At 40.2% G+C, this 15,492-nt stretch overlaps 1 protein-coding gene across 3 annotated transcripts; it reads right to left on the reverse strand.

Moving 5' to 3' along the window:
- Window positions 1-327: 327 nt before the first annotated feature.
- On the reverse strand, window positions 328-11,831 carry LOC135607874 (DDT domain-containing protein PTM-like). Of its 3 annotated transcripts, none has more exons than XM_065100046.1 (10): window positions 10,511-11,831; window positions 9,733-10,422; window positions 8,930-9,117; window positions 7,797-8,821; window positions 3,558-3,846; window positions 3,326-3,450; window positions 2,762-3,231; window positions 2,633-2,661; window positions 2,069-2,539; window positions 328-1,987 (listed from the first exon to the last, which is right to left on the reverse strand). In XM_065100046.1, exons 1-10 carry the CDS (start codon window positions 11,341-11,343, stop codon window positions 1,014-1,016), a joined length of 5,094 nt encoding a protein of 1,697 aa, XP_064956118.1. In that variant the 5' UTR covers window positions 11,344-11,831; the 3' UTR covers window positions 328-1,013. The 3 variants fall into 3 exon arrangements, with proteins under 3 accessions (XP_064956118.1, XP_064956117.1, XP_064956116.1); XM_065100045.1 differs by having other exon boundaries at window positions 7,797-8,842; XM_065100044.1 differs by having other exon boundaries at window positions 7,797-9,117.
- Between the last annotated feature and the right edge of the window lie 3,661 nt (window positions 11,832-15,492).

Here is a 15,492-nt window from a genome sequence, read left to right on the forward strand (position 1 = left end):
TTCTCTCTCCCACTCTCACGAGGTAACCGGTGGCGACATTCGGGAATGACATCTCGATTTAACATACAATAAGCTGGAGTAGGGTGTTTTTGCTGTGCTTCCTTTTTTGTCTCGCATATTCCAGGAACAATGATAATACCATCATTTGACTTAAAACCAAGGATGAGAGATATGAACGATAAAGGCTACATTTGTGGGGGCGCAGCAATGCAGATTTTGACCATTGAGTTCAAATACAAAAAAGGCACCTATTCTAAAACACACGTTTTAGATACAAGGCTCTCTCAGTGAATCAACCCTCTTCTCCATAATCTAAAAGGCTCAACCTCAAGCAGAAATGATTAGTACCCTTGAGCTCAATTCTATTCAAGATATTCATTCAAAGTACAATCAGAAATGGGAGAACAGATGCAGCTATAACAAGTCTGAACAAACAGTAACAGGGCACCAGAAATCCTAATTCATCTGCACCTGCGTGAAGGAATCATGCAGCCGCAGCGAGTCAAAGCGCTGTGCAGATCCACGATGGATTTCACAAAATGCGATGCCAAACTTTTCCTCTCTTTTTTTTATCCTTCAGCAATGGCGTAGATAATGTGTGAACTATCTCCTGGGAAACCAATCAGATGTATCACAAACGCCCACCTCTCTCCCACCTCAGCCCTTCTTTCAACCTCTTATATATACACCGTGACATGCTCACCTATCATGTAGCCACTAATTCTTACCAGTATAAGTTGAATAGAAACAAACTCCCACAGGATGCTTATGCCAAACCTACAAAAAAAGGATCCTCGAAATGTAGCATCCATGCCATTCCATCAAATCCACAAAAAAGGTCTACGTGTTTCCATAAGCAATCGAAGCTGGTTTTATCTGGAACCTTTGTTGGAGCGCACCTCACAACCAGAAGAATCCCTTCTGGCAGCCTGTCCTGTATCTTTTACTGGTGTATTTATTGACCGTGTTCACAGAACTGGCGATATAGAAATCAAGACAGAACCAGCTCTTAACTACCGCCAATCTCGACATCTTCCACATCTCCAGTTCGCATCACTAGAAGGCTGCTCACTCTCAACCCAAGGAGAACAATGAGAATGGATATGCTGCCCACATATTTCACAACTAAGATCTGGAGATGGATGGGCAAGCTTGCAAATGTCACATGCCACTCCGTTAAAGGTAGTCTCCTTAACGACCAACTCCTCGCCGGTAGAATGTACCTCTTCTGATCCTAATCCATCAAAAGCAGGTGCTTCAAAAGATCTGACCTCACCACAACTTGATGAGAATCCAATCTCTACTGCATTCATGTTGTTATCAGATACGTGTAGTTGGTCATCGTCAGATGCCAACAGCTCCGTGAATGAGAAGTAGGTCTGTGGTTCATACTCTGCATCCTCGATGCTTCCACACATTTGATCAGGCCACTGGTAGCCACAGTCAGCATCGTCAACAGAAACAGCTGCACATCCACCACTTTCTTGCAAGTCGTATGATGATACCATGTCAGAAGAATTTGCAAAAATCTCATCGTTTGTCATAGAGAAATCATAGTCATCTATTTCATGTGATATATCGTTTCTTTCAGGAGACTGGCTCTCAAAACACAAATCAGTTGCATGTAGTAAGTGAGGCCTTCTGACAGACAACTTTTGCTGGCTTTGAGCCCCAGTCTCCAGTGTTTGAACTGGAAGTGGCTCAACTACTCCAAGAGAATGAAGCAGAGGATCACCATTCACCACAACCATATCTCCATCCGCCGTATGTGACACCGGGTTAGATGAATGTGTTAATAAAGGAAGATCTGACATGGACCCTTCAAGTGTGTTTGGCTTGTCAATATGTTCTGGCTCCAACTTCTTAGAATCTGTTTTAAGATATGGGCATTTTGGTGAGGCTTTTCTTCGACACCTGCAGCATTTGAACCCAACTAAATCAAAGATTTGGGCTTCCTCAAGTTCCAAAGCATCTGCATGGTACCAATCTGCAAACAAAAGATAAGTATGGGAGCTCAATGAAGATAGTTTGAGAAAGAGGTAGATTGAAGTATCAACTGTACACTTACTTAGGCACTTTTCACAGCGGATATACATCAGGTTGGAATGGTAAGGAGAATTGCAAAGGCAGCAAGTAGGATTCCTCGGCGGATTTATTCCCTCCTTACATTTCAAAATAATATTTTCTAATCTAAAATTCTTGCCCGAATCATCACCCTTTTTCCGCTTCCATATGAGACCATATGAAAGGCATGTCCGACGTTTATTGTTGCCTTCTAACTTAGATGATCTTGTTCCTTGAACCTCAGCCTTACCAGTGGATCCTGAAGAGCAAGGAGCTGTCATCTGAGGCATGAATTTGTTCCCAGACATCAGCTGATCTTGCCTTCGTAAAGGAAGCTGACTGTTGAGGATCTCCTTACGACTTGCATTCAGAGCCGCAGTTTTAGCATGGTAACATATTTTGCATGTGATATTGTATGCTAAATTGGTTCCCTTTCTTTCAATCAAAGGTATTGCACAATCCTTATGACATTTACCTGTAATTTCACAAGGAGCAAATCCCAGTTAGTTGAAAATTCTAATAACCAAACAGAAAGTGCAGCTGGCATACAGTGTGAGCACTTCCATACCTTGACAAATGCTGCATGTTGTAGCATCCCTTAATTACAATTGAAAAAAACAACAAAAAAGTAAGTTAGCAGTTAGATAATTTGTTTTAATTGATCGGCGAATAAATTCAAATGTTAATTCGACAATACCTCAAAATGACATCTTCTTTGCATGATGCACAAGAAGTGCTGCTAGGTTTGTCCCCCTTGTGCAGCAGATAAGAAAAAATATCTCCCCTTCGAGATTTTACTTGCTTTTTCCGAAACTTTGGCTGAACATTTGAGCCTAATGTCATTGAACCAGACAATGGTTTCCCACCAATTTTCTCTTCATATTCCTTTATCAAGTATAATGGGATATGATTTTCAGAAAACCACAATTTACTATACTCGTTATTGATAGTTTCTTTTTCCAAAACATTTTTCATTACACGTAAAGGGATATGCTTCTGATTTGAAAAGGTAAGAGCATACATCATCTTATGCTCAGCAACCCTTTTATCACATATGACTGCATTTCTAAAAGCCAAAGCATCACCATCTAAACCTTTCCCATCCACAGAGGTTTGCTCAGGAGGAACAAGGTCTCTCCACCTAATATGGGAGTCAAGGTATCTGACCTGATGAATCCCAAATAATAAATTAATTGATTATCAAAAAAGGAATCTGCAAATGGACAACAGCTTTTGCATGATAATATGGTACTGAACTAACCTGAAGAGCAAGCTGAGATGCATTTTTGCACATTTGAACAGCAGCTCTCCAAGCAAGCTGCCGGCTTCTTCTAGGAAGATCAACACTTTCAGGATAGCAAATACCAGGTATCCTTCGAAAACCACCTAACATGATGAAAAAGTTTCACCAGCAATCAGCAGCCTTTTTAAAGAACCAGTAGGGAATTGTGTGGGGAAAGAGAATCTGAGAAACTTTATAGGGTAAATTTTACCTTGACGAGCAGCTTTTCTGACCAGAGAACTTGGAAGAGTCCCATTCTGAAGAATAACCTCAGAGAACTTCCCCCCACGCCACCATTGCACATCTTTTCCACTATCCTCTGATGACACAACTGCAGATTCAGATGATGCATATTGTTTCTTGCTCCGCCTACCAGGCCCACGCTTTTGACTTGGTCCAGAGCGAGATGTACCACTTAGTGCAGAAAACCCCGATGGTCCATCAATTATCAGTTTAAACCAGCCTCCAGAAAAAGCAATTCCACGAATATTCTTCTCAAGCTGCATCAGTAGATCCAGAAAAGCCATGTTGTCTGTTCAGAGTCTAATATTCTAAAAAACTAGGGTTCATGGTCATATAAAACATAAACTTCCAGATAAATGTGGTCATACTGACATCTCTAATGATTTTCAGGTTTCTAGCAAAACTTAACTATGTCGAACCAAAATATTCTCGGGGAGATGTCATTTCCAGTGCTCTCAAAGGTGCTTGTAAATACTTGTACTAGAGCAAGATAACTAACTTTGGTTGAATAAAAATATAAAGTAGCACAAGATTAAGAATAGGATAAGGGATAATATAAAAAATATGGTTAGTCAAGGTAAATACTAAAATTTTAGTGAGAACATAATTTAGTATCTTCTGGTACTGTAGTGACGTATACAATATGTAATGATTTTAACAGTATCTAATATTCAATATAAAAGCAAATCCATGAATTGCCATCCAAAAGAATAGAAATTTGGACATCAACCAGCAAACTGGGACCAGGTATTTGAGCGTAAAGATGGTTTCTCATCATACATTTTGTGATGAGAGCCTTAAATCATTTAAAAGCACATGAATCACTATGATAGCTTAGTAAATCTCTTTTTCCTAAATGGAGTCTTCTAAGCAGAAACCATCAGATAGTTCCACTATACCTTAAACAACAGCACAAATTGAGAACATACAGTAGCAAAACTTGCTGATAATCCAAACATCAACATACATAGACTAAGTGAAGATTACAACATGATTGTAAGATCATACCAGTGCAATCACGTCATAAGCGAAATCTGAATTAGGTAACAGTAAGTTAATGGGCCATTAAACAATGGTACAACTGTCTTTTTACCCATGAGTATGCTGAACTCTTTATAGAAAGAAGGCACATAGCACAATAATCCTGATTATGGCCTCTTGGTGGGACAAGATATTGAACCAATCCTTGATCCTAGAAATCTGGTTCATAATTCTTTTTAGTTTAAAAGTACTAGAAAGTAGACAAAGAGAAGACGTTAAGTGTTTTAGAAAGTTCACCAAGTCATTTAATTAGAGAGGACAGTTGCTGGCTCATTCTGGACAAAGATGGTCCAGTTCATTTGCTTCCTTTTCAGGTACTAGAAATGACATCATATTCAGCATTTAAGAATAGAAGAGCGTAAACCCCAAACAAAAAGGGTAACACATAGAAGATAATGACATACGATAATAGATATAAGGACATCTTTTGTCTTTAACCATGTGGCCTTGACATGTAATTCATCTCCATTATCTACCGTCCAAATTTCTTCCAAGGTAACCTCTTTCTCCAATAGAACCTGTTTCTTCTTTGTAGGAAAAGAAAACCAGGAGCAATTTATCCCTTTCTCTCTCTATATATATACTCTTCTGTTGCTCTTGCCATTTTCACTTAAACACATCTCTTCTTAGTTAAGCACTATAAATCAGCCAAACTTAAATCAGTTCGAATCCCACCAAACCCTGCTTCACCTACCACATGAACTAATGTTTCCTCCGTCAAGATGTCAAAAACGCCATTCAAAAAAATGTCCAAACATTACATAAATACTGAATTTCTAAATAGTGCATCAGACAACTCATTCAAATTTCATTGTTGGATCACTTATTTGTTTGTTTATGATTAAGTTTGTCAATGACAATCAAACTGATTTAGTTTACAGAATCTTGACCTTCAAAAATGACTAAATGTTCAACCATCTAACTGATCTTTAGAACATGTATGTTCACATAAGTTCAGAAAGGACCATAGCATGCAATTAGTACAACATACCACATGGATCCACGATCATCATACCAGCTGCAACAGTGATTTGCAACTTTCTCGGTGATCTAAAGTGCTGCAATAGGGATTTATAATCGCATGTCCAGTGGTCTATATGTAGTTCCAGCATATGGTATTTGGGGAACATAATGACCATCACAGCAGTCTAACAAGCACCACATGACTGGACTATAGCAACTGATATAAGCCCAATGCTTTAGGAGACAAACAATCCAACTAGTCATTGTGTTAAGTTATGTCCTCCAAAAAAGGGCTTCGCTATTTTCACCAACTACAAATAAAGAGAACTAAAGTAAATAAATTTTCATTAGGGCAACAAGAGAGATGGCAACCCAACTCTTATCATTCAAGGGCTTAAAATTACCTACATATAATTAACTAAAACGACTTATGAGTAAAGTTTCCATATAGAAAATTTTCATAACCCACAAAATTCCTCTAGAAGGATCTATAAACCTCTCTAGATACAATTTCGAATAGCTAAGTAACTTCTTTAACCCATAGCATATCCGTACAAGAATTCTTGGACACATATTTGAATTCAAAATAGTGGTAAAAAAAATCCTAACATATCAACGATATAAAACACAATGAAACAAATCCAAAATTCACTAGAAGTAGAATTTCATAATCTACTCCAACTACAAACTTGAAGGAGGCTTGGTCAAGTTTCCCCTTTCCAAATTTGGCAATGAATAGATGTTCTCTCACTCTTATCCCAACTAGGAATGGCCCAAAAGTTCTTTTCTCAAGTTAAACAATGTTTCTACCTTCTCCTGTACAAGTAAGGAACATCCAAAAGCTAGGTAAGCCTTATTCATGTTAGAGCAAGTCTTCTCCAAGTTCAACTGGGCTGGATGAGACCTGTACATGCTAGACCTACACTGATTTAGGTCAAGAAGGGATACCAAAGTTGGAATAGCTGAAGCTATGCAAATATGAACAGAAACAACTTGTGAGGCTGAATAATGCTATCCCGAAGTGTGAAATGCGTACAGAATCACCATAAGCTGCATTGAGCATCCATGATAGTGATCTAAGCCCCTATCTCGGACAGCAATGTTAATGCCCCATGCATATGAGAGATTGGTTCAGGCTAATGGTGTTTCTTGAGTGAAGGCAACTGAAGAAATGATAGTTAGCATGTAGTGATAGAGTTGATCCCATCAAGGCCTCTCAACATAACCAAACAAGACAATTTTCAGTAGAAGGACTGAAGATGAACTTGTATAAGCAACTTAAAGTCACACTGTAACAACACGAATTAGTTAAACAAATGTCTCATTAGTCAATTCAATTATAATCAGTAAAAGGACTGAGGATGAACTTGTATAAGCAACTTAAAGTTACACTGTAACAAAACGAATTAGTTAAACAAATGTCTCATTAGTCAATTCAATTATAACAACCATGCACTGGTTAACTTGTGCTAACAGCTCTAAGTAACCCCAATTTTTAACTCAAGGCTCCCAAGCTACTAGTTTCTTTGAAACCATTAAGACATCCAAATGGGTCAAAGGATATGCAGCAGCCAATAGCATCACTTGCCTCTACTTATGCTTCTCACTCTCTTTTGTATGCAGTGAGTCTTTGCCGAGTACAAAAGTTCCTGATTTCTATAAGTTGTAACATATTGACTTCTAAAAGTTTAGGCCTCAGCTAGGCAAATTGTGGGACCATTAGGTGGGTTACTTTTGCAACTAGAACTCATCCTTCTATAAACCAATCAGGTATCTTCAGTCATTCCCACAACCCTATCACTCATTGTCCATCACCTCAAACCCCTTCTATTCCATTTTCTTTTCTCAGAGACAAAAGTCTCCAGTGAAGTCAAGACAAGCTACTTATCCCTCTAACTGGGGCATCAAAAAGCAGAGGTTTTACTACCATATACATTTTGCATAAAATACTTCATTATTGAAATGGATGCAGGATTATAAAATGTATAATGCATGCCATGAATGAAAAATGAAATGTCAAAAACATTACATAGCCCTATGTTCCATAGCAAAATCCTTTGCCAATAAAAAACACCGAGATTGGTCATCTCATGCAAACAAACCGCCGCATGTTAGCAGTATACAGCAAAGAAGACTCAAGCAAACAGAAACAGGAAAAAATACATAGTAACAATGATGGCAAGAAAATTACTGATAAACTCACTTCAAGCAGTAGAAATTTCAGGACCCTGCAGCTGGAGGATTCTCGAACAAGTTTTCGCCATTGCAGCTTATACTGTGTATCTAGAAATGACCCAACAAATAGACCATGCAGTGTTGTCTCCATGTTTGCTATATGTGCTGCGATGACCGGAAAGTGAGTTTCTTCATGCTTAGTTGGACGAAGTCCATTAATGTTTCTAGCAGATCCTTTAATCGCATTGGTGGCAGCCAAATTTAAAAAACATCCCTTTTTGCTTGTAATTGAACCTTTACATGCAATGCACCAACCACATCTTTCTCTTGGGATGTCCATCAGTTTCTTCTCATAAGTTGGCCACAAAAAATACATTGTAGCTCTGGAAAATGCTTTCATTTGCAGGGAAATGCTTGCAGCCACAGTTTTCCGGGAGTTGGAAGAAATATGAGCATCTGAAAATCTTTTCTCTTCAGTTGTAAGAATAGCCAAATTAGCAGCTGCAGATGCAGCAATGTCACCATGGATATATTGGTTGACATAAGACTGAGGGTTGAAGAAAACTCTATTATTTGAGGCTTTATCATTTCTTTCTTGCACAACAGAATATTGGCTTCCATGTCTGCCTCCACCAAACGCACCAACAGCATCGTTCTTGTTGGAAAAGTATGAGCTACCTGCAGCTGCCCTACACATTCCATACTCATTCGTTGAGGCGCAACTTGAAATATCAGGTACTATTGATCTTTGAGAGGCATATGGCAAGTTTGAGAATGACATGGTTGTCATCATAGATCCATTACCCAATTGCTTACTAGATCTTGTGTGAGTATCGGGGAAAATCTTCTGGACAGTCTCACTAATAACTTTTGAAGAAAATTGTTCATCACTCGGAAATAACAAAATTCCATGTGAAGCTAATTCTGTCTTATCTGTAGCATCATTACAATTTTCTTTACCAGACTCCTGCTGTTCAGGAAAGCTAAATTGGTTCACTGAGTTCAATACAGAACTGCGAACTCCAGCTTCAACATCTGCACCACTCTCTCTATCTGCATAAATATGATTTCCCCCTGTAACATTGTCAATGGACCTCTTAATCAAGGTAATGGAAAATAGAGTACCATGTTTAAAGGTTTCAGCATTAGCCAGAGAATTACCTACAGGTTTAATTTGTCCAGCCTCCAGAGTGGATGCTGGAACCTCCCAGTATTTCAATATTTCATTGCAGATATGAGCATATGATGATGAATTTTCTGCAACTGAAGACATCAAGCTTAAGACCTTGGTGACATCGGTTTGATTGTAGTATCTATAAAATGGCTCTGCATTCAATGATGTCCCAATCCTGCAGAATTAATATAAACAAATGATAAAGATAACCTAGGAAATACCAGATCCAATTAGTCAAAGTTCTGAGAGGAATCATTATAAAGCATCTAAGAAAAGATTATAAGATATGATTGATGTTGTTTCATTGATTCTTTAGGAGTACTCACAGGTGAGCAAGATGAGCCAAGATAAGACAAATGTGACTTCAAACATCTGTGCAACATAAAACATGCAAAACTATGACCGTGACATATGTGCAGCCTCATGGTTGGTTCCCTTCTTCTTTTTGAAGAAGTTTTGGTTTTGGATCCAGGGAAGATCACTCTGCTAATTCTAAAACATATCTAGAAAATTGAGAATTACATGGGGCAAAAAGGGTGGCTAATTTATATAACTACGTATCAGAAAACAAAGAAGAGTACCAGAAGAAGATAAAGAAAGATGAAATAACACAATGAAGAGAGTGTTAGAAGAATGCCACATGCCACAACAGAATTTTTTTTCTTCAATTAACCGGCAAGCAGAATACATATGCTAAGTGTAGCATAAATTGTGTCGAATAGTCTAATTAAAATATGTAAATTCAAAAAAATTCATGTGAATATAACATGCTCTAAGTAGAAAAGCTTACACGAGCAAGTAATTGCATGTTCCCAAGAATAATCGTCCACAAACATCAACGCCAAGAGCCTCCGCTCCTTTTATACTCCTTCCTACTCTAAAAGATGTAGGACCAAGTTTGTTAATTGTACATTCTGGACAAAACCATGGCCCATCTGGTAGAAATGCTTTATTCAGGCCAATACATCTAGAATGATATGCAGAGGGACACCCATCACAACAAATCAAAGTGCCATCCATACCACAGAGCTGACATTCATCACTGTTACCATCTGTATCAGCACTAGAAACATCTGCATTAGATTCCGTTACTTTCGAGCTTGGTATTTGCTTTGGTGGCTCTTTGGAATCCTGAAGAGCACACATGCTCCTAGAAGCAGAATTCTTGAGAGATCTAGAGTGCACATTCCTTGGCCCATCCCCAAGTGGAAAGTTAATATCAGTACCATCTTCTACGTCATCATCCAAATTCTCACGCATTTCAAGTTCAGTTCTGAGTTCTGCAGAGTCCATTACATCATCACATAGTATTTGCAAAACCTTAAGCTTTATTGTTACGGGAAGACTGTAATACTCGCCATTTGAAAGCATGGCACCATATTCCTTCCCATCCAGACCTCTCATATATCCCATTATGTACAGATACTCAACTACGAAAGCTGGCCAAGTCAATGCATCAAGCAAACTCCAATCGTAATATCTGTAAAATTTGAAAAGCCAAAACTTCAAAATTAGTTAAAGAATACAAGCAACACTTAGGCGAGTATAAAAATAAGAGAGAAAACAACCTTAAGCATTTTGAAGCGAGCTCCAAACCCTCAGAAGAAAGCACTTGAAGATGATGCCTCAAAGCCCGCATAAGTGATAGATGAATGGCATCCAGCAAAGAATTCTGGACCGTACATTTGAGTGATCCAACAAACTCATCTATTCCGAAGGGGCTCAAAAACAACTGAATGTTAAATGATCTTAAGAAACTATATACAGAGAACAGATAACTAATTGATTCCTCAGAAATCGGAATATCCCCAGAAGACGGGGGCAATTCTAACATATGGATCTCTGGAGATGCGACGGATGAAGGACCCTGCACGTAATCACAGGAATTGCTAGAAGAGTCAGCATCGTCAGAGAGGTCAGAATCTGTCCTGCCATGCGAAGAGGTGTCAGCTCCATCAGAAGCACCTGGGGCATTCTTCCTGGACCTTGTCCTCGGAGGAGGCACATTCGTGTCCTGTGAACCAGAAGAGACTAGAAGGTCGAGTTTCCTCTTCCTGCAGCTAAGCTTCATGTTTGAGCCTACCCTGGTGTCCTCAGCAATGAGGATCTTGGAGACTTGCAAACGGTCCAAATTCTCACGATTCCCGTCCTCATAGACGACAGTGTACAATCCACTTCCGTGGTCGTAAGACGCCACCTTACCAACGAGGGGTCTCTTGACTCCAGGAGTCTCCTTGCTCACATAACTACCGACGAGAGCACTAGCATCAACATTCCCGGCTTCGATGACCAACCCAGCAATCTCAGAAGCCTCGGATCGTTGACCCGTCCGCACCTCCACGACGCTCTGCTCATCCACTCTATCTCCGTTAACAGACCCCATCACCTCCTCCGATCCCATAAGGTCAGATTTGGGGATGGGAGACTAGAAAGGAGTGCATTTATATTCCATACCACAGAAGCAGAAGCAGAGTCCGGATTGAAGCGTAAACAAACAAAACAAGGAAAAAAGAGGTAGACAAAGAGGCGGAAACCCTAGAAAAAGATGGGGACCAAAACGAAGAAGCCGGAAAGCTTAAAGATCCGACTTTTCGAAACGAGGTATTCGAGGAAGTTCCAAGGACCTGCAAACGTCCGGCGAAACAGCGATCTAGCGGGGAAGGGAAGAGATGGACACGTCCAAGGTTCCTTCTCGTGCACGCGGCCCTCGACTCCCTTCCGCCCTCCTGGTTCCCAAGCGTCGACCAATCGAGCGAGAGGAGGAGGAGGAGATCGATAGACGGATCGGAGGGAGGGGACGGGGGAGAGGGAAGGGTTTCGATCTGGGGAGGGCTGCCGCCGAGGGATCTCCTTTTTGTGCCCTAGCTTTTGTTGACAGAAAGGGGAAGATAGAGTGGAACCATAATAGCAACGTTACCGCCATCATAGTGATTCGAAGAACTCGCCCGGTCCAACCCGGCCCGTGACTCGGCTGAGCTGAGCCGTGGCCGTCCGTGACATGACATCTAAACGGTTCGGTACCGTCCTTCCCCACTAGCGCGTTGTGACTCAACTAGGGCGAGTCAGAAACTCGGCTCCTGCCCCGGTCTACAAAAGGAATTTCCCCTTTCCCGTACCCGCCTGCCTGGCTAATCATGTGGGGCCTGTCCGGCTCCACATTCAGATCAATAACGAGGCGGGTACACGGGACGGGAATCACGGGGCGAGTAGGAGAAGCAAAGCCTACATGGTAGTCCACCGAAGAAGCAGCTTTGAGATCCGGGGAACGCGGGATCTAACGGTGGATAAGGGTTGGTTCCCGTTCTAATGGACGGCTAACAGTACTGAGCTATCACTTTTTGTATATAGTGAATGGACCTTTTTGCCACGTACCGAGCCAACGCGGGCTGAGTTCTGCGACGCCGAGTCGGGGTTCAGGATTTCAAATCATGCGACGCGCAAGGAGGGAAGCAACGGCTACGTATCCCTTGGTGTACGTGAAGAAGAAGAAGAATTCACAAGAAAACCAAGCATGCACCGGTCACTATGGTTCGGACTTCGGAGGCGGCTCATATTCGGAGTGTGACACTAGTCGATGGGATTTGATCCACTAAAAAAGAACGCATGATACCATATATCCAATAATGAACCCGATAACACGCCCCATACGAGTGTTGTATACCATAATACATGGTTGTATGCCTTTAGGAACACAAAGGCAACTTTCTAAGCAAATCTCTTATGTATCTCTAAGCTTAATATAAAAAATACTCATAGTTTCATTCCTAAATTTTCTTAATTCTATTAACTTAAAGTCTTAGAGAGACTTGTTAGGTATGTCTCGATGTAGTTTCGTCATGATCATCTAATAATTTTTTATTTTATGATACTTGAAAAAAATTTAGACGTTAAATTTTGCTTAACGTATTAGACAATTAAAATCTAAAATAACAAATGTTAAAGATATCGAGACAATTTCGATTAGAACCAACGATCATAATTCTTTATTACAATAGATTTTGAGATTTTTACTTAAGTACTAAAATCGAATTTAAGTTAAAAGTGTTTTGAGTGTAGTTTAAGGAGGGTAAATGACAATAGTTCAAATTCGTTGGTTTCTTATCTCTGTTCGTGTTCCTTAAACTATGCTAAACATATTTTATATTATGGTTTCGTGAATGTAAAAATGTGTATCGTATAAGCCTAAATAAATAAAAAAATAGTATCATTCAAATATTTTTTAATTAAGTATTAAAAAACATATACATGATTTGAACTCGTTTTGATTATCTTATCACTAACCCTAAAACCAAATGTCATAAAAAAAGATCTTTCATAACCTCATATATATTTAATTAAAAATTAATTATTTTTTGTTATATATATATATATATATTCCTTCCAAAATATAGAGACATGATTATATTTTCGAGGGATTTATTTGTTATATTAAAGTTTATAATGAGGAAAATGTGATTTCGAAGATTGACAACGATACATAGAAAGAACAGCTCGAACACTTTGCATGGATAACAACGAGACCCAAACTGCCTTGAAAGGCTCAATGCTTTGGGCAGCGGTCGTACGTCTCTCCTCATCAAGGCGGTGGTGACAGCACGCATCTCAAGGCCGAAAGCTAGCGCAGCACATTCCCGTTTGAAAGCCTCGATCATCTTTTTCATGTTCCTGTGACTCTTCTCAGACCTCAAGCACTGCATCACAAATGGCTGCCTGTGCACCACAGCATTTATATCTCATGTGCATGCAAACGTACGTACATCTAGAGATACTCATCTTTATGATCAATGATGACGTCGCTAAATACAAGACTGATACAAGCACGAGGATAAACATGTCTTCTCGAAGCTAAGATAAGGGATTACAAGCTCAGGGGAGGCTTCTCAGTGGTTGAGTCGAGTTGGAGGTAAAGAGATTCTTTCAACGACGATTACAGCCACGATTTAGTCAAAAGGTGGAACTTTGGGAGCTGGAACACTACACATGCGGAAGGCATATGCTTGGGGATGGTGGTGGGTCAACGGTGCATCATGGTGAGGTCCTGCAGTGATGTCGCCATTGTTGTTGCTGCCACCTGCTTTGAGGTTCGCATTTCAATGGTGACCCCGACCTCGTCTATATGTACCGTTCTCTGTGCTCCGCTCTACCGCATCTTTCATGTCTGTGTCTTATCTTCCTTGTTCTCGTCGTTATCCTCGCCATGCACGCCACAAGAGTTGCTTCCCGTTTCCCTGCGGCCACCATTAACGCCAGGTAAGGTCTGAATCATACGAATATACGTGGGTATTGATGGAGATCTTCTACGTTAATTCCCATTGCTTTGGCAACACAGATTCTGCTAAGCTTCATGGGGTTCATCGCGTGGAACATGCAGGAGAGGATTCCAATCTATCCTTTTCTTCAGTTGCATGCATGTCTTCACGACCTTGATGCAGTACTTCTTGCGTCTCAGGTGTTGGAAGTGGAAGAGCGCGACGATGGGAATGAAGGATGCCTGAAGCGGAGGATGACATCTACACGCAAATCCACAAGCCATAGAAGGGGAAAGCAAGATGGAGGTGAAGGCTGTGAGAGAACCCACCTCAGTAGATGACTACTTGCAGGCAGAAGAAAGAGTGTCAGCTTACGAGGGATCAGTGATAGCTGAACGATAATGATGATCGTTCTCGATCTATATTGACTTAATTATTGACTAAAGTCACATAAATATTCACCCAAAGAAGATGTTGTAAAAAAGCATTGACTAAAGCTTTAGGCGACAGATGTTTGATCGACTGACTCAGATATGTTTCTTGAGTAGCTTTTGCAAATTAACCCAAAAGAACATCCAATTCCTGAGACCAAAACACAAAAATAAAAGCCCATCCAGTGTCTAATTCTGGCAGCATCCTTCTCTTATGTGTTCAATTGATCATGGAGATATTATGGCAGCAGTCTTTTCCTTAAAAAACAAGCATGACTCAGACTGGAAACACAGAGAGAGAGAGAGAGAGAGAGAGAGAGAGAGAGGTCATAACCTTAGCAGGATTCATGTGATCCAATGGAAAATCTGTCTTTACAAAGAACATAAACACAATTCAGTTCGGATGATGATGACCTACTCAAAGCCCACAGTAAGAGGGACTTCACCTTTCCTCTCTACTGCAGAAGGTGGGGAAGGATGATTGTGCTCGCAAACAAACAGAGAGCACAAGAGAATAGGAAACAGGTGCGAACATGAGAAGAAGACAGACTATATGTCCACAACATCTACCAACATGGAGACCTCGGTCACTCGTAAGTTAGGAAAGAGAGACTACTAGTCAAAGATAAAGTCCAATTCTCATCACGTACGAAGTAGAAAAGGTCAAGATCGATGACCAGCTGATGCCAAAACTGATGTCAAAGCTCTTCTTTTCTTCTCTTCTCTTCTTCTTTCTTTCAGTAGCGCAGTCATCATGCAGTGCAGTAACACCATCGTCTTCCTATCTCAGCCGCATATGCTTCTCCAGTTATGTTCTAACAAATATCGTACCGAAATGTTTGCACGTTAAATCAAACACTAACTAAGAAG

Source organism: Musa acuminata, chromosome BXJ2-3, assembly GCF_036884655.1.
Source record: "Musa acuminata AAA Group cultivar baxijiao chromosome BXJ2-3, Cavendish_Baxijiao_AAA, whole genome shotgun sequence".
NCBI classification, from domain to species: Eukaryota; Viridiplantae; Streptophyta; class Magnoliopsida; order Zingiberales; family Musaceae; genus Musa; species Musa acuminata.

Coding starts and splice junctions, on each gene's coding strand:
- LOC135607874 (XM_065100044.1), bottom strand. CDS start 11,343: ATGGGATCGGAGGAGGTGATGGGGTCTGTTAACGGAGATAGAGTGGAT. Junction 9,118..9,732: donor ACATGCAATTACTTGCTCGT/GTAAGCTTTTCT, acceptor TTAATTCTGCAG/GATTGGGACATCATTGAATG. Junction 3,232..3,325: donor CATCTCAGCTTGCTCTTCAG/GTTAGTTCAGTA, acceptor GGGATTCATCAG/GTCAGATACCTTGACTCCCA.